At 33.5% G+C, this 25,862-nt stretch overlaps 2 protein-coding genes and 1 pseudogene across 5 annotated transcripts; 2 read left to right on the forward strand and 1 right to left on the reverse strand.

Annotated features, from left to right (window-relative positions):
* Window positions 1–500: 500 nt before the first annotated feature.
* LOC130980639 (vacuolar protein sorting-associated protein 55 homolog) lies at window positions 501–12,600 on the reverse strand (annotated as a pseudogene).
* A 1,957-nt stretch (window positions 12,601–14,557) lies between these two features.
* Window positions 14,558–17,033, forward strand: LOC130982737 (WAT1-related protein At5g40240-like). Of its 3 annotated transcripts, none has more exons than XM_057906813.1 (7): window positions 14,558–14,721; window positions 14,901–14,969; window positions 15,099–15,212; window positions 15,738–15,966; window positions 16,074–16,232; window positions 16,442–16,593; window positions 16,673–17,033. In XM_057906813.1, the coding sequence occupies exons 1-7, from the start codon at window positions 14,615–14,617 to the stop codon at window positions 16,815–16,817; spliced, it is 975 nt and encodes a 324-aa protein (XP_057762796.1). In that variant the 5' UTR covers window positions 14,558–14,614; the 3' UTR covers window positions 16,818–17,033. The 3 variants fall into 3 exon arrangements, with proteins under 3 accessions (XP_057762796.1, XP_057762795.1, XP_057762794.1); XM_057906812.1 differs by having other exon boundaries at window positions 14,560–14,796; window positions 16,125–16,232; window positions 16,673–17,030; XM_057906811.1 differs by having other exon boundaries at window positions 14,560–14,796; window positions 16,673–17,029.
* Window positions 17,034–17,475: 442 nt separating this feature from the next.
* LOC130982765 (WAT1-related protein At3g28050-like) lies at window positions 17,476–22,124 on the forward strand. 2 transcript variants are annotated; one of them, XM_057906847.1, is made up of 7 exons: window positions 17,479–17,873; window positions 18,102–18,167; window positions 18,956–19,069; window positions 20,956–21,199; window positions 21,298–21,456; window positions 21,537–21,688; window positions 21,796–22,124. In XM_057906847.1, exons 1-7 carry the CDS (start codon window positions 17,701–17,703, stop codon window positions 21,956–21,958), a joined length of 1,071 nt encoding a protein of 356 aa, XP_057762830.1. In that variant the 5' UTR covers window positions 17,479–17,700; the 3' UTR covers window positions 21,959–22,124. The 2 variants fall into 2 exon arrangements, with proteins under 2 accessions (XP_057762831.1, XP_057762830.1); XM_057906848.1 differs by lacking the exon at window positions 18,956–19,069 and having other exon boundaries at window positions 17,476–17,873.
* The last annotated feature ends 3,738 nt before the right edge of the window (window positions 22,125–25,862 follow it).

Below are 25,862 nucleotides of genomic sequence, written 5' to 3' on the forward strand. Positions count from 1 at the left end.
TATCCTTATTTCATCCCGTATTAACAAGTTCCTTCATAAACAATTATTAGAATATCAATCCAATTTCCAATCAAATTCAACGAAAATAGCATTAGCCTTAACAATTCTGTAAGAAAAAACTTGGGGCACCGTAGTTACGATAAATTGATTAAATTTCTTTCCTAAGAGTTTAATTCACAATTGTATTGAAGTGGCAATCCACTATCTAAACAAGTGTAACTCAATTATGATAATAACACTGTTGCCTCATTCCCCAACTGACGGTAAATCATACATACATATACAAAGTACGTCAAGTTTCCATAGGTTTTGGTCGAAAGCTCCCCTACAGTTGCTGAGGTTTGGAAATCATTTTCAATAACATGGTAATGGCATTCAATTTCAATGGTTTGAAACGGGGAAATGTCTAGGTGAAAGCTTATAAAAGCAAGAGAACCAATAGCGCGCACAAAGAATAAATCCATTTTTACACATGAAATTATGCCTAGTAGATTTCCATCTCATATCATACTGTAATAGTCATCTTCATCACTCATCCTCATGAAACACAATATGGCTAATACAAACATGAAGAAAGATGAACGCTCCATTGCAAATGGTCACCAACCAATAACACCAGAATGCTTTAGAATGCTTGGAATGGCAATGCTTCCAATAGTTGATGATGGTTATCAATGGCTAAGAGAAGGGGGGGTTGAATCTTAGCCCCTTTTTTTTGCTTGTAGCACTTGCTGGCCTTTTAAATGACTTCTGGAGACTTTTTGCTTTTTGACTCGTACCTAGCCATGAGACTTTTTCTTTTTATCTCGTAACCAGGCAAGAAATATTTTCTAGTTTTATCTCCTATGCAGCAGAAACAAAAATGGAGTAGAAGAGAGAGAGAAAATTACACCACGAAGTATCCTGGTTCAGCTGTCAAGTGCAATGCAGCCTACATCCAGTCTCTACCACAACAATGATGGAATTTCACTATAATCATTATGATTACATACACGAATTCTCCCTAGGAACTACCCTTCCTATCTGGGACAAGTCCAGAATCTAATCCCTAATCCTGAACTTGACTTGGTCACCTACCAAGCTTTCAACTGCTAAGTGGTAACTCAACTTACAAGAAAATTCTCACAAAATCATGAAACACAACACAGATGTACAAAGGACCTCTAAGGACATCTATGACTTTTTCCTTTAATTTTGTATACTCTACCTTTTTCCGCTTTATGACTTTTTTATACAAACCTCACTGTTTGCCTTTTTTTCGTGAGACTCAAGACAGACAAAACAAAATATAAAATTACAAAACAGAAAACATTGAAGGAGAAGAACTTCTATTAGTTGGGGTAGCTATAGGAACACTGTGCTTTCACTCTTTTTCTTGCTTCAAGCCCTGACTGTTCTCCCTTATTTATAGAAGGGGAAGCCTCCAAGGTTGAAACTCTTGAACCGAGCTAATCTTCTTTTTCTTCAAGCAAAAACCGGTTCGGCCAGAGAGAGAGGAGAAGAAACCGTATGTTAAACCCAACATGCAATTACCTCTGCGTCTTCCCTTGTCACTAATCTTCATGAATCCGGGCCTTCTATCTTGACTTGCACTCCAAGAAGGATTCCTAGCCCTTGATGAGTTCTTGATGACAACAACTCCATCTGCTCTAACTTCTACCTCTTCCTCCACGTAGCTACAGTAGCTACCTCCTGTGGTAGTTGATCAAAAGTAGAGACAAGCCATGCTTTCAAGGATCTTCTTCCTCTGACCGAAGTGGATCTCTTCCATTTTCGGGTATGGAAGGCTTGAGATTACTTCACCACATCTTACCTTTTGTGGTAAACATCTCAGCCACACCATACTTCAGATTTTCTTTTTCTTGATGCCATCATCACAATGGTCTTGCTACTAGCTTATTCTTCTTTTTGATAACTTGCCTTAGCTTCCATTTTGATGGATGTGACCGAGAGTTTGAGAGAGAAGAGAGAGTAGAAAGAAAAGCATTCAATGGATTTGAATAAAGAAATCAAAATGAATTAATTCCTACTTTCCTTTTGCTTTGTAGCGTGTTGTATTAATGATGCCATCAAATCAATTGCATTTTCTCTCTCATATTTCCAATGTCTGCATTAACTCCACTTAACAAAAATTTGAATTCCACAAAATGAAAGATGTGGTATCCGTGGAAGCATGCAGCCTTTTTTTCCAATTTTGGACCAAGCTTTGTTGGTCTTACTTCAAGGAAACAATTGGGCTGGCTTAAAGATTTTTAGGCCCAATAATGCATAACAATAATTTAGCCAATGTATTAAACATTTTTGCATAAGGCTGAATTTTATGTTTCCATTGGGCTTGCTATTTTTCGGCCCAAATCATATTCTACAAGTAACAGAATTATTAATTAGCAAATATGTATTAAAATTCAAATTAATAATTTTGTAATTAATTATATTAATAATGTTTGATCATCATCAATTTAATTTGGAGTTTTTCAAACTCATCAATCTCCCCCTTGATGACAAACATTATTAAAAAATTAAAATGGAAAGAAATTAGAGATTAGAGTACTCCCTTTGAAGATTAGAATTCCTCTCCCTTTCCAAATGTTACATAGCTCCCCTTTAATACAAACCATTTTATTAAGAGAAGCTTTACCTGTAACTTTTAGAATCAAGCTTAAAGCCATAATGTATTCAACATATGGAATATTTGAAATGTTGAACAGCTTGATTTATGAGCAGAAGTAGAGTGATAAACAAAACTAATTTGTTATCATATAAATGATTTTCTTCTCAATACAAACATAAAAATCCTGAGTACTGAGTACATTTCAATTAAAAACTCATCAATTGATAATCCCAAAAAATTTTGCTACCTAATCATTTGATCAAAAGGAAAATTTTTCAGCAATCAAAGCAAAAACATAATCATTCAACATTTCAGAAAATTGTCAATCCAATAAAGCATTCATTCAACATATCAGACCACAATGGAATTATCAAAACATAAATAAGTTCCAAACAGCAAACATATCAACTTATTAGATCATTAATCATAAATCAGATCATTAATCATAAAGCATGACCATTGGAATATAGAACTTATGCACAGGGGTGATCATGAATCAAAATGATTTCAGCCCCTGTTAATTTTCAGCTCTTCCTCCCCCTTTTGTTATCAATGGGAAACCTGTAAAAATCAAAGACAATGGTATGCAAACAAATATAACTAGAATCAGAATATTCAAGAGTTTAACAAAATAACAGTGGTCCAGAGTATCCAACAGCATACAAAATACCAAAACATAACTAGAGTTCAACAAGTGACAAATAGATCAATCATCAGACAGGTTATACTCAGAGCCAGATGCATCATCCTCATTTGCAGCCCCCGTTTCTTGTTCAAGATTCTGAATCATTAGATTCACTCTTTCTTTGCATTTGGTCCAGGCTTTTTCATTCTCATATGCTTGCTTTTGAGCAGCTTTGTAGGATTGTACCATTATTTTTGACATATTAGAGAATTCACTGAGAACCTCTTTGATGGATTCTGCAACCTTGGCTAGCTCGTTAGGATGACTTAAAAGATCACTTTCAGATGGTTCAGAGGACATGGAGCATTTTCCTTTGGTACCTTTTACGGAACCAGTAGCGCCTCCTCCTTTGATCATGGAAACTTTATTTTCTACATCCTCATTAGTTAATTCAACATTAAAATATTCAAAGATGCATGTAAGAAAGATTCCATAAGAAAGATTAGCCTTTTTGTCACTTCTAACACATTCTCACATGTGTCTTACCATTAAATATGCAAAAGAGATAGGAGAAGAAGTGATAATAGCAAAAAGCACTAAAGTATCAGAAACGGTTACTCTGTGATATGAACCACTTTGAGGCATCAGAATATGGTTGATGATCCAGTGCAGCTGTGATCTTTCAGGACCAAGAGCCTTGTGGGTCAGAACTGTGCCATCCAGACTGAAGAAGTTCTCACATATTTGGTTCACAGCTATCTGATAACTAATCCCAATCTATGAATCCCATTTTCCCGTCATATAAGCGGCTGCTTCTTCATCGACATATCCCAAGGCAGCACTAATTGTTTCTCTGTTCAGGGACATGTGAACCCGCTTGACATATGAATGAATAGCGCCAACAATAAATCTCATGTTCGCGTAGAACTCACGAACTAGGGAAGGATACATAGGTTTCTGAATGCTGAATAGAGGAGTCCATTTCAGATTTTCAAAGAGTGTAACAAAGTTGATTCCTTTTGTAGCAAGTGATTCCAAGTTCACTAAGTGGGTTGCACATAAGTGCGCTTCTTCAGGACTTCATTATGGAACTCATATGAAGCACATGAGTTAAATCTTCCTGGATCAAAGTGTGAGTGACCTTTGTTGTACTTATCTTTGAAATCAAGTGATTCCAAATTTGGTAGTTCCCTGGTGTTACGAAAAATGTAACCTTTTGCATGCTGTACACTGCGCCCACCAGCTTGAGGAGTAGCTTTCTTTGGTGGTGAATGAGGCAGAGAAGTTTGGGACTCATCTTCTTCATCAATCATTGGTTTTTTTTCCTTTCCTTTCTTTCGAGATGACTGTCTTGGCTGAATAACATTCTTTCTCATAGCTTCCGTTGAGTAGGAGGATGGTGATGAGGAGGACGTAGAGTGGATGTGAATATGAGTATGTGTTTGAGGGGTAGGAGAAAATGGAGGATTTTTGGAGAGAGGGGTTCGATTACTTTTTCTTGGAGCAACTTTCTTTTTCATGTTATGAAAATGGAGAAGGGAGAGAGAAGATGAAAGAGTGGCCGAATAGATTGGGGAGAGGTAGGAGGTTATGAGAGCATTTAATGCTAATTGGAAAGAGAGGGTAATGTGGGTAATGGACCATGAAGTGGCGTGGTTATCAATCAAAGAAAGATTTTAAAATTAAAACTGAAGGGTTAGCTCCTAGAATCAAGGGATGAGGGAAGAAAAAGATTTTGATTTGACAACAACACCTTCCTACAAGATTTGATATGACAACTTCCTAAAGGTGCGATTAAAAAATGAGGATCAAAAGGAAATGGGCCAAGGTTATGGATGGTTAATAGAAGATTTGGTTGGGCCCATGATCACTAAAAACAGAATGAGTCTCCCCCTGTATCAATGCCAGTTCGTCACGTCTTTCAATTTGTCTCCTCCCTACCTATGAGACAAAATCACACAGAATCAGAAGATTCACAAATTATCAACAGATTTTAATTCTAATATTTTCAAATTGTTTCTCAGAGTACATGCAGAATCTGTCTTCACACAAGGGTTTAATAAAAATGTCTGCAAGCTGTTCTTTGGATTTTACAAATTGAATATCAATAGTTTCCTTTTGCACATGTTCTCTAATAAAGTGATATCTCACTTTAATGTGCTTGGTTCTAGAGTGCAAAACAGGATTTTTGAAAATGTTTATTGCACTCATGTTATCACAAAATAAGGGTATGCTATTGATTTTTAATTTGTAATCTTCCAACTGAGTTTTTAACCAAATTAATTGTGAACAATAAGCAGAGGCAGAAATATATTCAGCTTCGGCTATGGATAGAGCAACTGTGGCTTGTTTCTTGCTTGACCACATGTTAAGTGAGCTTCCAAGGAAGCAACACATTCCGGAGGTGCTCTTTCTATCCACCCGATCTCCCGCATAATCTGCATCACAAAACCCTACTGCACCAAAATTATTAGTTCTAGGATATCACAAACCATAATCATAAGTTCCCTTAATGTATCTTATGATTCTTTTTACGGCTGAAAGATGGGATTATTTAGGGTGAGATTAAAATCTTGAGCACACACCCACACTTTGAACAATGTCCGGTCTAGAGGAGGTAAAATACATGAGTGAACCTATCATTCCTCTATACCGAGTTTCATCCACATCTCGGCCATCATCATCTTTATCAAGCTTAGTGTTTGGATGCATTGGTGTTCCTATTTGTTTGGAATTTTCTAGGCCAAATTTCTTGATTAACTCTTTCGCATATTTTTCTTGGTGAATGAAAATGCCATTAGGAGTTTGCTTAATTTGGAGACCAAGAAAGAATGTTAGTTCTCCCATTAAACTCATTTCAAACTCACTAGTCTTGAGTTTTCCAAACTCTTCACACAAGGATTCATTGGCTGATCCAAACACTATGTCATCCATATAAACTTGAACAAGAAGAATATCATCATTTGATACTTTTATAAATAAAGTTGTATTAGTGGTTCTTCTTTGAAATTGATTTTCCAACAAGAAGGCACTAAGCCTTTCATACCAAGCTCTTGGAGCTTGCCTTAGGCCATAAAGAGCCTTGGAAAGTTTAAAAACATGATTTGGAAATTTCTTTCTTTCAAAACCGGGGGGTTGAGCCACAAATACTTCTCTATCTATAAACCCATTAAAGAAAGCATATTTGACATCCATTTGAAACATTTTAAACCCCTTGTGGGCATCATAGGCAAGAAGCAACCTAATTGCTTCCATTCTTGCTACCGGGCAAAAGAATCATCAAAATCTATACCCTCTTCTTGATCGTAACCTTGGGCCACTAGTCTAGCCTTGTTACGAACAACACTCCCATCCTCACCCAATTTATTTTTAAAAACCCACTTAGTACCCGTTACCTTTTTACCATTCGGATTAGATACTAGTGTCTAAACCTCATTCTTTTCAGATTGAGCAAGCTCCTCTTCCATGGGTTTGACCTAAGAGTGGTCTTCAAGTGCTTGCTTCACATTGTGAGGCTCCATTTGGGACAAGAAAGCCACATTACTTGGCTCGGCTTGCTTTTTGGATGAGGATCTTGTGGTTACTCCTTGGAAAGGGTCACCTATGATAAAATCATGAGGATAACCCCTCATAGACTTTCTCTCTCTTGGTTTTTGGAGTAAGGTTGAGCTTTGATGAGCTTCAATAGATTATTCTGTTTCGGATTCTCTTACTGGCTCAAGAGACAAAGCAGAAATGTCTCCTTCATCCTGATGAGATAAATTTGGGCGGACAGATTCTTCAATAGGGCAGATTTGGGATTTTCTTCACTTGCTTCCTTGTTGACAACATCTTCACAATCTGTATCATCTTCAATCACAACACTGAAAATTGAATTAGTATCACAAAAAGAAACGTGTATGGATTCCTCTATGATTCTATGTTCTTTGAGGTAAATTCTATAAGCCTTGCTGGTGGTGGAATATCCAACAAACATCCCTTCATAGGATTTTGGATCAAATTTACCAAGATTTTCTTTATTTTTAAGTACAAAACATTTACATCCAAAAATATGGAAATACTTAAGATTAGGAGGGGTTCCTTTCCATAGCTCATAAGGGATTTTTTTTAACCCTTTTCTAATGATAGTCCTATTCAAAATATAACAAGCTGTATTTACAGTTTCAGCCCATAGAAATTTTGGAACCTCATTTTCACATAGCATAGCCCTAGTCATTTCTTGAAGTCTTTTATTCCTTCTCTCAACCACCCTATTTTGTTGAGGGGTTCTAGGGCATGAAAAGTTATGAGTAATTCCAAAATCATCACAGAATTTTTCAAAATCTTGATTTTCAAATTCTTTTCCATGATCACTTCTTAAGCGGGCTATTTTTAAATCTTTTTCATTTTGAATTCTCTTGCAAAGGGTTGAAAAGGCATTGAAAGCATCATTTTTATGAGCAAGAAAAAGTACCCATCCGAATATAGAGTAATCATCCACCACCACCAAACCATAGTGTTTACCTCCCAAACTTTGAGTTCTTGTTGGACCAAAAAGATCAATGTGTAACATTTTTAATGGCCTCTTGGTTGAAATTCCATCTTTTGATTTAAAAGAGGATTTTGTTTGCCTAATTGGCAAGCATCACAAGTAATATCCTTATCAAATTTAATATTTAGAATTCCTCTAACCAAGTTTTTCTTAACTAGCTTAGAAATTTGGTACATGCTAGCATGACCCAATTTCTTATGCCAAAGCCATTTTTCAGATTCAAGAGAGGTAAAACATGTTACTTTTTGATCTTTTAAATCCTCAAGAGTGAAACCATACACATTATTGCACCTTTTAGCTTCAAACAAAATATCCCCAAATTTTTCACAAATAACTAAGCACACCAATTTTCTAAAAATAACTTCATATCCAAGATCACATAATTGGCTCACACTTAGTAAATTGTGTTTCAAACCATCAACAAGAAGAACATCATTTATAAAAGATGAGAAGCTTTTACCAACTTTTCCAATGGCCACTATTTTTTCTTTACCATCATCACCGAAAGTGACAAACCCTCCATCATACTCATCAAGCTTAATGAAGAAGGTTGCCTTTCCGGTCATATGCCTAGAGCATCCGTTGTCCATGTACCATATATTGTCCTTCCGCTTGGATGCTAGGCACACCTACAAAATGAGCTCAAGTGACCTTAGGTATCTAAATCTTCTTGGATCCTTTCACGTTAAACCATCTTCTTTATCCCAAACCATTGTAGTAAAAAACAATTTTACAAACTTTGTTACCAATCATTCTTTCACCAAAGAAACATTGAATGGGAAATCTACAAAATCTTTGAGTTGCTGTTTTGCTAAAGCTTGTTGGGTTTTGAAATCTTGTATCATTAGAAGATGAGGTCATGTTAACAAAAGAAGATTTCTCAACAAATTTTAAAGTTTTATGGAAACCCAAACCAGCTTTATCATAAATAGGTTTTTGACTAGCCAAGATTTGATTTAAATTTTCAGAACTTTGAGTAAACTTGGCTAAGTCTTCTTTGAGCCTTTTGACCTCTTTAAGCAACTCTTCATTTTCTTTAAAACAGTTTAGATATGCAACCACAGAATGATGGCTTTTACAACTTTTAAGTTGAGCTTTTAACTGCTTGTTTTCTTCAACAAGTTCAACAACAGTTTCAGCCTCCCTTAATTTATCTTTGAGAAAACCATTTTCAGCTTTAAGAATAGTGATTTATGATTCAAGATCTTGGTTATCAAGTAAGAAGCATCTAATTTTTTCAGAAAGATGATCAATCATGAAATGGAGGTATTCAGTGTCAGGGTTATGAAATACTACCTGTTCAACGTGATCTGCCATAAGGCACGGTTGAGACTTGGTGTCTGATTCTTCATCATCTTCAGAGTCATTTTCCAAGTCCTCCCAAGAAGCCATCAGTCCTTTCTTCTTTCCCTTCTTCGGCCTCTCCTCCTTCTTCAACTTAGGGCAATCAGATTTGAAATGCCAGTCTCTTTGCAGTTGTAGCATATCACCTTGCTGAAGTCTTTCTTTTGTTTCTTGAGCTGCTTCCTTTGCTTCTTTCCTTGAGTTTTACCATTTTTCTGAATTTTTTTGGCAAACAAAACAAATTCATTTTCAGAGGAGTTATCACTGGATTCATCATCCAGAGGGTTAGAAATAAATGTAAGAGCTATTCCTTTTCTTTTTGAATCTTTTTTCAAATAAGTGTTTTCAAAAGCAAGTGAATTTCCTCTCAAGTCATCATATGTCATGGAATCAAGACCACTACTCTCAGATATTATTAATGCCTTAGTTTCCCACTCTTTTGTGAGACTTCTCAAAATTCTCCTCACAAGCACAGATTCAGGATACTTGATCCCCATAGCATCCAAGCCAACAATTATGATGTTAAATCTTTCAAACATTTCATCTATTGATTCTCCTTCCGTCATTGAGAACATTTCATATTCTCTGTTCAGCATATCTATCCTGGTCTTCTTCACTATAGTGGTTCCTTCATGAGTGACTTGAAGTTTATCCCAGATTTCCTTTGCCGTTGTGAATCGTGATACCCGTCGGTATTCCTCAAAGTTGATTGCACAGTTGAGCAAGTTGATAGCCTTGGCATTGAGCTCCACCTTCTTTCTGTCTTCTTCGGTCCAACTGGCTTCGGCTTTAAGAGAGACTACTCCTTCAGCACTTGTGATGGTTGGAAATTGAGGACCCTCCAGGATGATCTTCCATAGTCTGTAATCTACTGCTTGCACAAATATCTTCATTCTCTCATTCCAATAGGTGTAGTTCTTCCCATTGAAAAGAGGAGGTCTGTTGCTTGACTGTCCTTCTGTCAGATTGTAGGACACTAGGTTTGAGCTACTGTTCTCTGCCATTTGGATCTTTTTTCCAAGTTGCAAAGCTTGATCTCTTTGAGACCAAGCTTTGATACCAATTGATGGTTATCAGTGGCTAAGAGAAGGAGGGGTTGAATCTTAGCCCCCTTTTTTTTTCGCTTGTAGCACTTGCTGGCCTTTGAAATGACTTCCGGAGACTTTTGCTTTTTGTCTCGTACCTAACCAAGAGACTTTTTCTTTTTATCTTGTAACCAGGCAAGAGATATTTTCTAGTTTTATCTCCTATGCAGCAAAAACAGAAATAGAGTAGAAGAGAGAGAGAAAATCACACCACGAAGTATTCTGGTTCAGCTGCCAAGTGCAATGCAGCCTACATCCAGTCTCCACCACAACAATGATGGAATTTCACTATAATCATCATGATTACATACACCAATTCTCCCTAGGAACTACCTTTCCTATCCGGGACAAGTCCAGAATCTAATCCCCAATCCTGAACTTGACTTGGTCACCTACCAATCTTTCAACTGCTAAGTACTAACCCAACTTACAAGGGGATTCCCATAGAATCATGAAACACAACACAGATGTACAAAGGACCTCTAAGGACATCTATGGATTTTTTCTTTAACTTTGATACTCTGCCTTTTTCCGCTCTATGGATTTTTTATACAAATCTCACTATTTGCCTTTTTTTTCATGAGACTCAAGACAGACAAAACTAAACAGAAAATTACAAAACAAAAAACATTGAAGGAGAAGAATTTCTGTTAGCTGGGGTACCTATAGGAACACTGTACTTTCACTCTTTTCCTTGATTCAAGCCCTGGCTGTTCTCCCTTATTTATAGAAGGGAAAGCCTCCAAAGTTGAAACTCTTGAACCGAGCTAATCTTCTTCTTCTTCAAGCAAAAATCGGTTCGGCCAGAGAGAGAGGAGAGGAAACTGTATGTTAAACCTAACATGCAATTACCTCTGTGTCTTCCCTTGTCACCAATCTTCATCAATCCGGGCCTTCCATCTTGACTTGCACTCCAAGAAAGATTTCTAGCCCTTGATGAGTTCTTGATGATGACAGCTCCATCTGCTCTAACTTCTGCCTCTTCCTCCACGTAGCTACAGTAGCTACCTCCTGTGGTGGTTGATCAAAAGTAGAGACGAGTCATGCTTCCAAGGATCTTCTTCCTCTGACCGAAGTGGATCTCTTCCATTTTCGGGTATGGAAGGCTTGAGATTACTTCACCACATCTTACCTTTTGTGGTAAAGATCTCAGCCACACCATACTTCAGATTTATTTTTCTTGATGCCATCATCACAATGGCCTTGCTACTAACTTCTTCTTCTTTCTGATAACTTGCCTTAGCTTCTATTTTTGATGGATGTGACCGAAAGTTTGAGAGAGAAGAGAGAGAGTAGAAAGAAAAGTATTCAATGAATTTGAACAAAGAAATCAAAATGAATTATTTCATACTTTCCTTTTGCTTAATAACGTGTAGTATTAATGATGCCATCAAATCAATTGCATTTTCTCTCTCATGTTTCTAATGTTTGCATTAACTCCACTTAACAAAAATTTGAATTCCACAAAATGAAAGATGTGGTATCTGCGGAAGCATGTAGCTTTTTTTTTTTTCAATTTTGGACCAAGCTTTGTTGGTCTTACTTCAAGGAAACAATTGGGCTGACTTAAAGATTTTTAGGCCTAATAATGCATAACAATAATTCAGCCAATATATTAAACATTTTTGCATAAGGTTGAATTTTATCTTTCCATTGGACTTGCTATTTTTCGGCCCAAAGCATATTCTACAAGTAACATAATTATTTATTAGCAAATATGAATTAAAATTTAAATTAATAATTTTGTAATTAATTATATTAATAATGCTTGATCATCATCAATTTAATTTGGAGTTTTCCAAACTCATCAGTTGAGAATCCACTCAAGAATTTGGCTAAATTCACCTAGTTACTCCATCATTCATCAGACCACAAAACGAAAAGTTGAATTATTAATAACCTTGGCTCGGTATACAATCTTATCTTTTTTTTCTTTTTAAATTGTTTTTTCATTAATGCGTGAATAATAACAACTTTTACCTGCTATCATATTCAGAAAATACAGAAGAACCATTAGACCCCGCAAAGAACAGCAGAGGCATTGGGAGTAGCACATATGTTATAGCTACAAGAAAACAAAATACCAGATGTAATAATAAACCAAGAATGTTCAGTCACATTAACATCTCATTCCCTTAAATCTTCAAGAAATAAATACAGAGATGCTTTATCTCACCATTTAGCATCAGTCACCCATTATTATACAAAGCACATGCCTGTCACATAACACAGATGCAATTAGGTAAGCAACAATTACTTCGTTATCAATAAGATGTGATGCATTTATTAACAATGAAAACATGGACCAAAATTTGCAAGACAATTCTCCAGAGACTAAGATTGCCAAAAAGGTAAGTTTTCTCGTGCTTAGGCAAGAATGCAAATATCCTAGTAAGTTTGCCATCTTCAACTCACCTCATGTTACACAAAAAAAGGGCTAAAGTAAGAAATCTCATTACCATAATGCTATATGGATATTAAATCAGAAGAAAATACTAAATCAAAACCAATTCTAATTTCTAACAAAGCTGTCATAGATAAGATAAAGGTGTAAACTAACCACACTGATATTCAAAAGTTTGGTTTTATTCTATCATAGTGCCTGCTGCATAAGCACAGAGAAAGAAAATCTAGTGATTTAAAATCAGCATTAGGTAAGTCCAATACAATATTAAAACAACAAAAACAGTAGCAGCAGCAGCTATGTAAATTAATGACATAACGAAGAGAATAAAGGCCATATTTTTTATGAGATAGCTAAAATGCAATATGATTTCAAACCTAATTCACCTAATAGACATTACATTGTTTCAATCACAATTTGCCATACAAGATATCACTTCTTTTTATTATTGAATAAGTGAATGACATTTCCATACCTTTTCACAAACAACTCTTTGCATATCTGAAATGGTTTAAACATATAATAGTACCTAAAAGTCAAAAACCCAATCCCACATATTTTTTATCCTAAAATCAACAACATCAAACTTGCATTAGCCAAATGATTGATTGATACCCAGAATTCATACAACAATTTGGTCCAGATGACAGTATGTTCAAATATAACTAAATTCACGGATACGAAAACCCAGAACTAAAAGCGAAAGCCATGGAAGCAAATCCTATGAACAAGCACGGGAGTAACGACAATTGTTCTCTCAAATAAAATAGAGCAAGAAATTAATAATTAGCAAAATAGAATCAGAAAAGATGATACGCTATAATCCTTAAAATTGAAAGAAGAGGGTTCAGCCTGCAAATAAGTGCATGCGATTGGGAACTACATAAGCAAAGTGGAATCCAATATGGGAGAACAATAAACTCCGATAAAACCATAAATTGATAAGGGATGTGGAAAAAGGTTGCAGAATAACACAAATTGAGGGGGAGATTAAGAAATTCGTACTTGAAGAATCAAGTGCTTAGAACGAAGTAGAATTTTTTGTTGTAATTGAAAGGAGATATATGGATCGGTGATGTTGATGTGTATGGAAGGTTGAATAGCATTCAGGTTTCAACGGTAACGGTAATGACCTGTCATTCAGACTTAGCTACCAGCCAGCACATCGGTCCAAAATCTCAACACACCCTTCCACGGATTATAGAATCTGCGACGATACTAGAAAAACCTAGCAGATTAACGCGATGGCGAAGAACAAGAATACAAACCGAACGAAAGTGTAGTGCGACGGGAGGGTAGTAGCTGACATGAAGACATCAAAGAAAAGAATTTTGACAAAGCCAATGGTGCTGATGCTGAGTGTAGGAGATAGAGAACCCTAACAGAGACTCTTTTCTTCGAAAGACTGGCTAAAAAAGAACGGAGAATTTTAAAAAGCTAAACACATGAAAGGAGTAAATGTCTTATTTTTAGTTCTTTCAGAAACAAAAAAAACGGAATTCTATTTGTAAATATTTTTTCTATAGTTAATAATACTCCCACACAAAAGTGGGAATAAGGAATCCGTTGCCATATATATATATATATATATATATATATATTAAAAATGTTATTAGTGGGGCACTTGCTCCACAAATTTAAAAATATAGATTTATTCCTAATTTTATGTGAAATTGATAGTTAAGAATTATTAAATAATTTAATAAATTTAATTAAATTATCATCTAATAATTTTCAACTATTAACTTCACATGAAATACCTTAATCTTTTACTTTAATTAAAAGCTTAAAACTATTCATGAATTATGCATTTATTTATTTATATGGCATATATAGTCGCAATCAACGCGAATTGCGCCGTGCAAACCATAATAACTGGAGTCATAGTCACATAGAGTAGTTCCCTTCTTAAGAAGCAAGGCAAAATGTGTCTTTTTTGTCACGTATAGCCTATCAAGAAGAATAAGTAGTGTGATTAAGATTGAACAAAACAAACAAGCAAGAGAAAGAAAGAATGGTGAACAAAAATGTGTTCCCATTTGTGGGAATGGTGATGGTTGTTATGTCACAGAGTGGGGGAATGGTGATAAACAAAGCCGCTATGAGTGATGGAATGAATAAGTATGTCATGCTTCTCTATTCTTACTTCATCTCCACCTTCCTCCTCCTCCCCTTTCCAATCCTTCACTACTTCAGGTTCTTTAACAATTTCTTATTAAATAATCAATTCCTTCCTTAATTATATATATGAATTAGCATTTTCTACGGTCTTTTAATTTTCGTTTTTTTGTCCTTAGCAGATCTGATGAGGGTACTACTACGCTCACGTTCTCCTCACTATGGAGCTTCTTTTTGCTTGGTTTGATTGGGTTGGTATTTGTATATGTTAATCTTACCAAAAAAGGAAACCATTTAATTACAATTTATTACATTCTACGTACATATACATATACACAAATTTGGTTCCATTGATTTCTATTATTGTTTTAACGGTGCAGATGCTCAGGGCAGATATTGAGTTACGTTGGCATAGAACTTAGCTCACCGACTCTTGCTTCCGCCATGCTTAACCTCATACCTGCTTTCACTTTTCTATTAGCTCTTATTTTCAGGTACCGTGTATTCTTATCTTCTCGGATTGTTTTTTTTTGAGCGCCACAACTTTTATTAGAGTAATTTTATTTGTACCTAATTCTATGTTATTTTGAACATTATTCCTGCTGGTTGCATTAGATTCTTGAAAAATTCCCGTGTAAGTAATTATTTGTGGTACAATCTCATAAAAAAAGTAAATATTCATTCTTAAATGATGAATATATTTTAAATAACATTAACAAGACATCTTTTGTAATTAGTATACCAAAAAATTATACGTTAAGTGTCTTTTAGACAAGAAATATTAAAAAGTTATCAGAATTTATTGTTTTTGGCCATTAGTTAATCACTAATGTTTAAAAGTATGAGATAAAGTATGTTGTTGAATTATTAAACTAAATAAATTAGACTAAATAAATTGAGTTGATAACTAAGTGTTGGTCAAAAATAATAAATTCTGATGGCTCATAGCATTTCTCTCTAGACGGATGATAGTACTGTATTGTAATTAATTGTAACATAAAAATGATTGAATGGTTTAGGATGGAAGAAGCATGTTGGAGAGATTTGAGGACTCAAGCTAAAGTGTTAGGCACTGCAGTGTCAATTGGAGGAGCATTTGTTGTGATATTTTTCAAGGGTCCAGCAATCTTGAATAATACACAGTCCACCACACTCTCACTTCAATTTTCACAGCAAGTGAATTGGATCTTAGGAGGATTCTTCTGTGCTTGTGATTCTTTCTTAGGTGCCCTTTGGTATATTTATCAGGTTAATTAATTAGTACACAAACAACACTACTCAATTATGTAGTATATATGTTGCTTTTATTTTACTTAATTACATTCACACACATGATAATAATGATATGGTTACAGACTTCAATTGCAAAGAAATGCCCTGAATTAATGGTGATGGTGTTCTTCCAGAGCTTATTTTCAACGTTGGAGTGTGCATTATTTGCGTTGTTTGCGGTTAGAGATGCAGAGGCATGGTTGCTCAAGCTTCATACAGGTTGGCTTGCCATGCTATATCAGGTAACAAACAATCTCACACCCAAAGCGTGATTTTTTTCAAAAATGAGCTCCTAAATCAGTTACTGTATATTTTTGTATATAACTATATGTACTGTTTAATTTATTTTTAATGTGTATTTTGTATTCTAATATATATTTTATTCAAGTAGCTGATTTGGTGACTGAATTTTTGTATACACTTAAGATGGTTGTTGGTGTAATGTGTATAGGGAATAGGCGCAAACGTGATACGGTTCATCTTATTGACATGGTGCGTAAGACGAGCAGGGCCTCTGTTTTGCTCCATGTTTAAGCCAGTGGGAATCATCTTCACTGTTTTCATGGGTGCAATCTTCTTGGGGGATCATTTTTACCTTGGAAGGTACCTAAATTCAAATTCAAATTCAAGTATTTCTTATCTGATCTCTTTCTTAAGTGAATTCCAACATGTATCTGTGCAGTTTGGTTGGTGCGGTTATAATTGTAGCAGGGTTTTATGTTGTGATGTGGGGAAAGGCTGCTCAAGAGGACAAGATTGACATTCATTACTTGGAATCAGCATCTTGTAATAATAATGTTCCCCTCTTGCAAAAAAACACCGCGTAGTAATAACTAGTGGAAATCCATCAACATCTTATTATGCTGTCAAGTGGAATCGCATCGAAATTTAAAAAATGATGAAGGTAGTGTTGATACGGATATTAAGAGATTCGATGTTTACAAGTTTTTATGGTACTCTTGGTAAGTTTTGGAGATGAAAAATACTGAAATGTGTAAATGTAAATTTTTTTTGAAAAGATATAATCTTAATGGATTACGACTTTAGAACCAACTATACCATTTACAAAAATACTATATTCACACTAAAAATCAGTTATAATATATTTGTGTATAAATATATATATTATTTAACTTATTTTTAATATATGTTTTATATTTTAATATATATTTTATATAATTAGCTAATTTAATAGTTGATTTTTAGTGTATATAAAATATTTTTTATATCATTTATATTCAAATTGTTTAGCTTCAATTAATTTGATCATTGATTTATTAATAGAAGATACTTAACCAAAAATAAAGAAACGAAAGGAAAATGATTTATTGATAAATACTTTATTTCTACATCACTACATGTATAAAGTAAGATTTCTCATTTCTTCATTTAATAAAAAATTAAAATTAGACTGAAAGCATTTCTCAATTAGGTGTTACTGTGTTAGTGGCCAAAGATATCTTGGCTACTTAATTAGAGTATATTCAAAGGCCACGATAAGTACATTATGAATTGTACTTGAAAAAAAGTGAGTAAATTGGGAATTTAGACAAAGCATTACGACACAGCAGAAGCTTCCTATAAACGTGATTGCGTGAATTTCAAATCAACTATAAGTAGGTAATATTGATTTGTGAACTTGTATAAACAAATTAAAATAAGTTGGAGTGATGAATTAATTAAAGAGAGCAGAGAGAAATTACAGAATCAATGAAGATTCCAGGAGTGACAACACTAATGGTAACAGTTCAGTGCTTGGAAGTGGGTTTGAACACATTAATCAAAGAAGCCACAGCCAAAGGAATGAGTGACTTTGTTTTCGTTGTGTATTCAAATGCCATGGCCCTCTGTTTCCTTCTACCTTCTGCCTTTATCTATTACAGGTTCTAATTTATTTAATTATTTTTCCCATTTGCTATATTATTTTTAAGTGAATTTTTTATGAAGTTAATAATTAAAAATTATTAAAAAATTATTTAGTCAAATTTATTAAAATAATTTAACAAACAAAGACGACTACATTTGAATTTTCACATGTAGTTGGACTCTAGTATTTGATTTAATGACACTTTATTCTTTTTCTCTTCTTCTTTGCCACTTCAAAATCATAGAAAGAGAGGTTTCCTACCAATCACAAGGGCAGTTGTCTCCAGAATATTTCTTCTTAGCATGGTTAGGTATGTTTAACCGACATCACAATGCTTATTTACTATTTTAAAAACTAATTGCTTAAATACCACTACTTCAAGAAATATTATCAAGAGTAAATTAACGTTTTTATTTATTATCGTTTTGGATAAGTTCTATTTGTATCTCTAAAGTTTAAATTATCTTATTTGTATCTCTAACGTTTGTAAAAAGTAATTTAATGTTATCCTGTCGTCAATTACAGATTATGAGCTTTATTTTGAGTTCTGAAAAATCTCTTTTTAAAATTAGAATACAAATATTTGGGACAGAACCAATAATCTACTCCGAATATATAATAACTCATCAAAAGTTGAAACTAATCTTACAACATTCACATATTCACTTTTTAAGGAGATAATTAAATCTAAACACAAATAGTAGATACAATATTAAAATTAAACACATCTAAGTGAGACCTAATTGAAAATGAATACATTCAAGTGAAAAAAATTAAAAAAATACAATCTGATTTGTTAGTATAATTGGCGATAGGATAACATTGAATTACTTTTATAAATTTAAGGATATAAACAGGACAATTTAAGTATTAGAGACACAAATAAAATTTACCCTAGAGACAAAAATGATACTTTACTCTATTATCAATATATTTTCATTTACAAAAAGCATAGGAAACAAATTTTTAATTTGTTAACATTTCAACTTTAGGAGTAGAAATTTATAATTTATTTCAAAATGGGAATTTGACAATAATTTCAGAATTAGGTATGTGTGAATTTGGATTTGATTATGTGGTGGGGTGTTTTTGTGATAGCTGTTGTGAACAGACGTTGATGTATACTGGTATTGGATATAGCTCTCCTACATTGGCTTCAGCTATGGTGGATCTCACTCCAGCTTTTACCTATATTGTTGCTCTCATTTCCCGGTTTGTCAATAATTACATACCCTCCATTTTATTGTGTTTCAAACTTTCAATAAACTAAATATATCATATCTGACATTAACTACTAATTTATAATATAATCAAATTAAGTTTATTTTATAGCAAAGTACAAAAGAAAATACAAAACAAAAATATATTTGATATTTATGATAAATTTATTTATTTTATTGATTAATTATTTTAAAAGTTACATGAAATATCGATAAATATACAAACACATAATAATTAATTTAGTAACTAATTTCTAGTATTATTAGAGTTTTTTATAAAATTCTTTATGATAATCTTCTCTATGTATCTATTTCTCATAAAAGATATATATAAAAAAAGATTATTCAATTGAGACAATTTTAAAATACTATGGATTAAAATATAATGAAAATGCTAGGAGATAAAAATGATACATTATTAATAATACTAATTTTTTTATAATATATAGTTATTTAATTATTTTTTTATTATATCTAAGTAAATTACTCTTAATCATATTAGTTCTATTGTAAGTAAATTTATTTTTTAAATTTTATTCTTAAATATTTTTACTCATCATAGAATATTTATAGAATGGTTAATACATAAATTTGTAAAAAAAATAGTACATATATAATAATAGAGTATAAATTATACATGTTTGTCTGCAACGTATCAAATATTTTTAATGTTTTATTTAATTAAATTTTATTTTTAATTTAAAATAAAATTTAATTTTATCTTCTAATAATATTAATTTTTTAATCAATTAAATTTTATTCAAAATTATTTGTTTAATTAATCTAAGTAAAATATTCTTAATCACGTTATTTTCATTCTAAATAAATTTAGTTTTTTAATTTTACTCTTCACATTATTTTTATTCTAAATAAATTTATTTTTGATTAAGAGAAAATAATAAATTGAATAATTATCTATCGTAAAAAATAAAAAAATAAAATTTATTTAAAGTTAAAAATAACGTTTAATTAAATTAAACATAAAAAATTAATATATTAAAAACAAAAAGATATAATTTATACTTTATTATATATATACTATATTTTGTTTTCTTTTTTTGAAGTTTATTTACGGGTTATTTTACAAGCATGAGTAAAAATTTTGAATTCATAATGCAATTCATTCTATTAAAATTTACTACCATTTTAGTTGATTTGATAATTCTTCTAAGAATAATATATTATTTTTTTCTTCAATATTTTTATCCTAATTAAGTCTTTAACATTTCAAAATCGTCTTAATTTTGTCTTACTGGCAATTTTCTTAATAACAAATCATTAACTATAGAATAATATTGAGATGATTTTGAAATATTGGATATTTAAATAGAATGATTTAAATGTTACGGATAATTTTGCGACTTGCCTCAAACGATACTTTACTCTAAATCATATTGTATAAAATGTATTATATCGAAGAGAAATACTCTAAATTAGTTTATAACTTTAGTTTTTAACAAATTTTAATCACCAAATCAGTTTCAAAATTTTTATTTTATTAAAAAAACAGTTTCACATCAGATTGTTCATCTATACGAAGCGACTAATATAAGACTTTTAAACATTTTTAGAAACTATTATATCTTTTATTAATAACAACAAATATAAGACTATTTTGTTTAACTTTTTGTCAAAATTTGACATGAGAATTAATATATCTAACAAAATAAAAGGTTAAAAATTAAAGTGATAATTACATTTTTTTTGAAAATTGAATTGTCCTGCTACAAATATTTTGCGACTATCGAAGATATTATTCTGTAACTAATTATTAGCTATGGTTGGTAGTTTGGTACCATAGAAACTCTTGCAAAATATAAAGGGTGTAAAGCTCTAAGTCACAAAGTGTTATGTAATTATGTGCATCCATTCTTTCAGGTTGGAAAAGCTTAACATGAAACTACGGAGTGGCAAGGCAAAAAGCATAGGCACTGTGGTCTCAATTGTAGGGGCATTGGTGGTGACCCTACACGAAGGCTTCCCATTAACAAGTCACCGTGGTCCGACGCATAACATCGTCGTCTCGGGTGAAAACTTAATTCCTGAACCATCGGATTGGGTGCTCGGAGGCTTCCTTCTTTCGGCCGGCAGCTTCTGTCTTTCGCTCGTCTTCATTGTCAAGGTGATTGAATAACTAACTAATTAACCTCATTATCATTCAGACATTGCACACTGCTCTGATTTGATTTTCTAATAACAGTTATATAAAAATGAATGTAGACATGGATTATCAAGGATTACCCTGAAGAGTTAATGGTAGCAACAATTTCTTGTAGTTTTGTGATCATCCTTTCAAGTATAGTAGCTCTCATTGTTGACTCAAGTGCACAAGCATGGTTGCTCAAACCTGACACAGAGTTGATAGCTATAGTGTATTCAGTAAGCTAATTTATTTAATGTAATGTACAAATTAAATTGAATTTGATGAATGCGAGAAACTAAAGTAAATTGGTATGCAGGGAACATTTGTTGTGTCATTGCGTAGCATTGTGCATATATGGGCATGTAGAAAAAGAGGACCTGTGTATGTTGCTATGTTCAATCCTTTGGGGATGGTAATTTCACTTGCCATGGGGGTCACATTTCTTAAGGACACGCTCTATCTAGGAAGGTATCTATGTACTACAAATTATTATTCAAGTTTTAATTTTATTATTCATCATTATGATGAAATAAATTTTATAATACTTATTACTATTCTCTTTGGTTTATATGTAGCATAATTGGAGCTGGTGTTATAGCTCTTGGGTTTTATGGCGTGATATGGGGGCAGGATCAAGAAGAAAAGATGGTAGATGAGAAAAATAATGGAAGATGTGACTCTGTGTCATCATCTTCTTCTACGGCTCCTTTGTTGCAAAACAAGAGCATTCATGTATAGAAGCCATTCTAGGTTACATGCTATGATGGGAAATTAAACAAAAGTCATGTATCTCAAAGACAAATGGGTTTCACAATAATTGACATATATTCACTCACAACTAATTATTTTATCACAATAATATAGCTTTTATAGCTTTACAAAATGTGTAAAACCCTGAAAAATAGTAAGGAATTAATTAATAAATTAATTATGCGTCTAAGAAATTAAGGAATTTACATTTTATAAATTAAAAAAATTAAAATATTTAAAAAATATGAATTTTAACATCAATTTTAAAAATTTTGATTCAAAATTAAGCCGACGAATCAAACCGATTGAACCGGATCTAAATTAGACCCAAGTCTAACATATAAAAGTATAAAATTCTAATCCAGCCTCCTCTCCCCTTCATTAATGATGAAACACGCTCAGTTTGGGAAGGAGGAGCCAAACCCTTAGTCCACTATTCACTCTTCTCTTGTTTATCTCATAACTTTCAATTCGAAGTCCGATCGGTGCAATGTTTGCGGCTACGCGTTTGTTTCGTCGAGCTCTTCGATTCTAAACAAATAGAGTGGTAAGGATCTTTGATTTTCGTGTCCAGTTCTCTATTTCCCTCTTTTTTATGTTTTTGGTTTAGATTTTGAGAGATTTTGATGATTTTAGTGGTTTAGGTGCAATCTAACATAAGATAATTGCTGAGTTTTATTCCAATCATCAATGGGTAATGTAAATAAAGTAATAAACTCTAAATCCTTGTGATTTGTCCAATTTTGTGAATCATAGTACTAATTTTTATGAATTGTATGAATTAGATTGAAATTATGTTGAATTTGGTGTTGAACCAGTGAATTGGAGCGCTTGAAACTCAGGGTTGGGTGGTTGGAATTTATTAGGATTGATTTGGAGTCTTTGAAACTTGAAGCTAGCTCAGTGTTTTTTTTTTTGGCTTAAGGAGGAATCGGCCAATGTATGGTTTTAGTTTCTTGTAGTTAATGTATAATGTCATGTGAAAACTTAGGCTAGAAAACCTTCATATAGGGATGAATTGAATGAATTGTTGATTGAATTGTGTATGTGGCATATGAATTATGAATGAAGATTGAGTGAGTTATATTTAGAGTATGATTTGATGATTATAAAATGATGATAATTGTTGATGTTGATGAGGTTTGATGAAGATTGAAAATGGTGGATTGTGAATTGAATTTAGCAATTAGGTGTGGAATAATTGAAAAAAGATGTAGGAGAAATTGGAATTGTTTTGGTTGTGAAATTAGTAGTTTGAAATTGAGAATCTTGGAAAACTAGATATTTATTTCATAAACTTTGGTAAAAGCTTATTTTCGACTAACTTTGGCAGGCCATAATTTGGTTTCTGGACCCTTAAATTTTGTAAACCATGTTTTGAAAGAAAATTGGGTCCGTGAAGTTTATAACGTTCAAAGAACGGAATGAAAATGATTTTTTACAAAAAAGTTATGCGAGTTCGAAGTTGGGTGTGTAAAACTGATTTCTACAGACTTAACAGTTTTTCTGGGTGTGTAAAATTGATTTCTACAGACTTAACAGTTTTTCTGAAAAACACAGGGCATGCGTATGCAAAAAATGTTCTCTGCTCAACACCCCCGCGTACGCGACTTTGTCAATTTTTACACCCATGCGTACGCATGATGTAACACCCTCACTATCAGATGGTCACGCTTCCGGCTGCGCTACTCTGATAGCAAAAAGTATTACGACTACTTTATATACTTAATATTAAAATAGGAGCCTGTGACTCAATACCGTATCGCTATTTTCTCTGAAAACCGGAAATAAATACTTTATCTTAAGAAAAAAATCAAGCAGGCATAGATTCATATACAAGACTCCTTACATAATATCATATAATATAATATACATATAAAACATACAACTCCTATCCCTCTTACAAACTTGTAATAACAAAGATGAGGGAAGAAAATAATCTAATTAATACAACAACATATAAGGCAAACCCAGTATAACGCTTCATAATGCTTCAGCCAGTTCCTGAAAAAGGTAAAGCTGTAGGGGGGTGAGAACCTAACTGATGGTCTTTAGTGGCTAAGAGAAGGGGGGTTGAATCTTAGCCCCTTTTTACCGGAGCAAACGACTCATCAAAATCTATTCCCTCTTCTTGATCGTAACCTTGGGCCACTAATCTAGCCTTGTTACGAACAACTTGTCCATCCTCACCAAGTTTTTTTTTTAAAAAACCCACTTAGTATCTGTTACCTTCTTACCATCCAAATGAGGTACTAGTGTCCAAACCTCATTCTTGTCGAATTGAGCAAGCTCTTCTTGCATGGCTTTGACCCATGATGGATCTTCAAGAGCTTGTCTCACATTATTGGCTCCATTTGTGACAAGAAGGCAAGATTTCTTGGTTCGGATTGCCTTTTGGTTGAGGATTTTGTTGTTACACCTTGAGAGGGATCACCAATGATAAAATCATGAGGATAACCCCTGATGAACTTCCATTCTCTAGGCTTCCTTTGTGGTGTTGAGCTTTGATGAGTTTCTGTGGGTCTTACTGTTTCAGTTTCTCGTGCTGGCTCAGGAGATAAAATGGAAATATCTCCTCCAATCTGACGAGACAAAACTGGACTGGTAGATTCTTTATTTTGAGCAGACTTGGGATTTTCACCACTGGCTTTCTTGATAACTTTTTCACAATATGTGTCATCATTTATCACAGTACTGGGAATTGAATTAGAATCACAAAAAGTCACATGTATGGATTCCTCTATGGTCCTATGTTCTTTGAGATAAATCCTATAGGCCTTGCTAGTAGTGGAATATCCAACAAACATTCCCTCATATGATTTTGGATCAAATTTACCAATATTTTCTTTGTTGTTTAGTACAAAACATTTGCATCCAAAAACATGGAAAATACTTAAGATTTGGAGGGGTTCCTTTCCATAGCTCATAAGGAGTTTTCTTTAACCCTTTTCTAATAATGGTCCTATTCAAAATGTAACATGCTGTGTTTACAGCTTCAGTCCATAAGAATTTTGGAACCTCATTTTCACATAACATAGCCCTAGTCATCTCTTGAAGGCTTCTATTTCTTCTTTCAACAACCCCATTTTGTTGAGGTGTTCTAGGGCATGAAAAATTATGAGCAATTCCAAAGTCATCATAGAATTTTTCAAAGTCTTGGTTTTCAAATTCCTTTCGGTGATCACTTCTCAAGTGGGCCACTTTTAAATCTTTCTCATTTTGAATTTTCTTGCAAAGGGTTGAGAAAGTGTTCATACATTAGGTCGAGCTGTCCGACCCGGGATGTTCTACCGACAAAGCGACCGACCTCTTCAGGTCAGGACAATTTGACCTCTCCTCTGAGAGCTCGGCCCAACTACTAGGAAAGCCCATTAAAAGGCCCAAACAGAGGAACACGACCCAAATCCAAGGGCAGCCCAAGCCTATGGGGATAAAGGCAGTTCCCTTAAAGATAAGATGACCTCGCTCAAAGATAAAGATAAGATAAGATAACTAACTTATCTTATCTAAAGAAGGTCACTCCACACTATTATAAATATACTGGAGCACCCAGGTATAATTCATATTCTGATTCTACTAAAAACCTGCTTAATACCTTTGCTAACTTAAGCATCGGAGTCCCTTGCAGGTACCCCCACCCTCCGGTGATGAAGGATCAGCACCACCACCAAGTCCAACAAGTCAGACGCAACCGCTCCGACCAGTACAGAAGATCTCGTCCGAGATCGACCTACAGTTTCAGGTAACCCCCGGAACAGAAAGCATGAAAAGCATCATTTTTATGAGCAAGAAAAAGTACCCAACCAAATCTAGAGTAATCGTCTACCACCACTAGACCATAGTATTAACCTCCTAAACTTTGAGTTCTTGTTGGACCAAAAAGATCAAAGTG

This window comes from Arachis stenosperma, chromosome 5, assembly GCF_014773155.1.
Source record: "Arachis stenosperma cultivar V10309 chromosome 5, arast.V10309.gnm1.PFL2, whole genome shotgun sequence".
Lineage (NCBI taxonomy): Eukaryota > Viridiplantae > Streptophyta > Magnoliopsida > Fabales > Fabaceae > Arachis > Arachis stenosperma.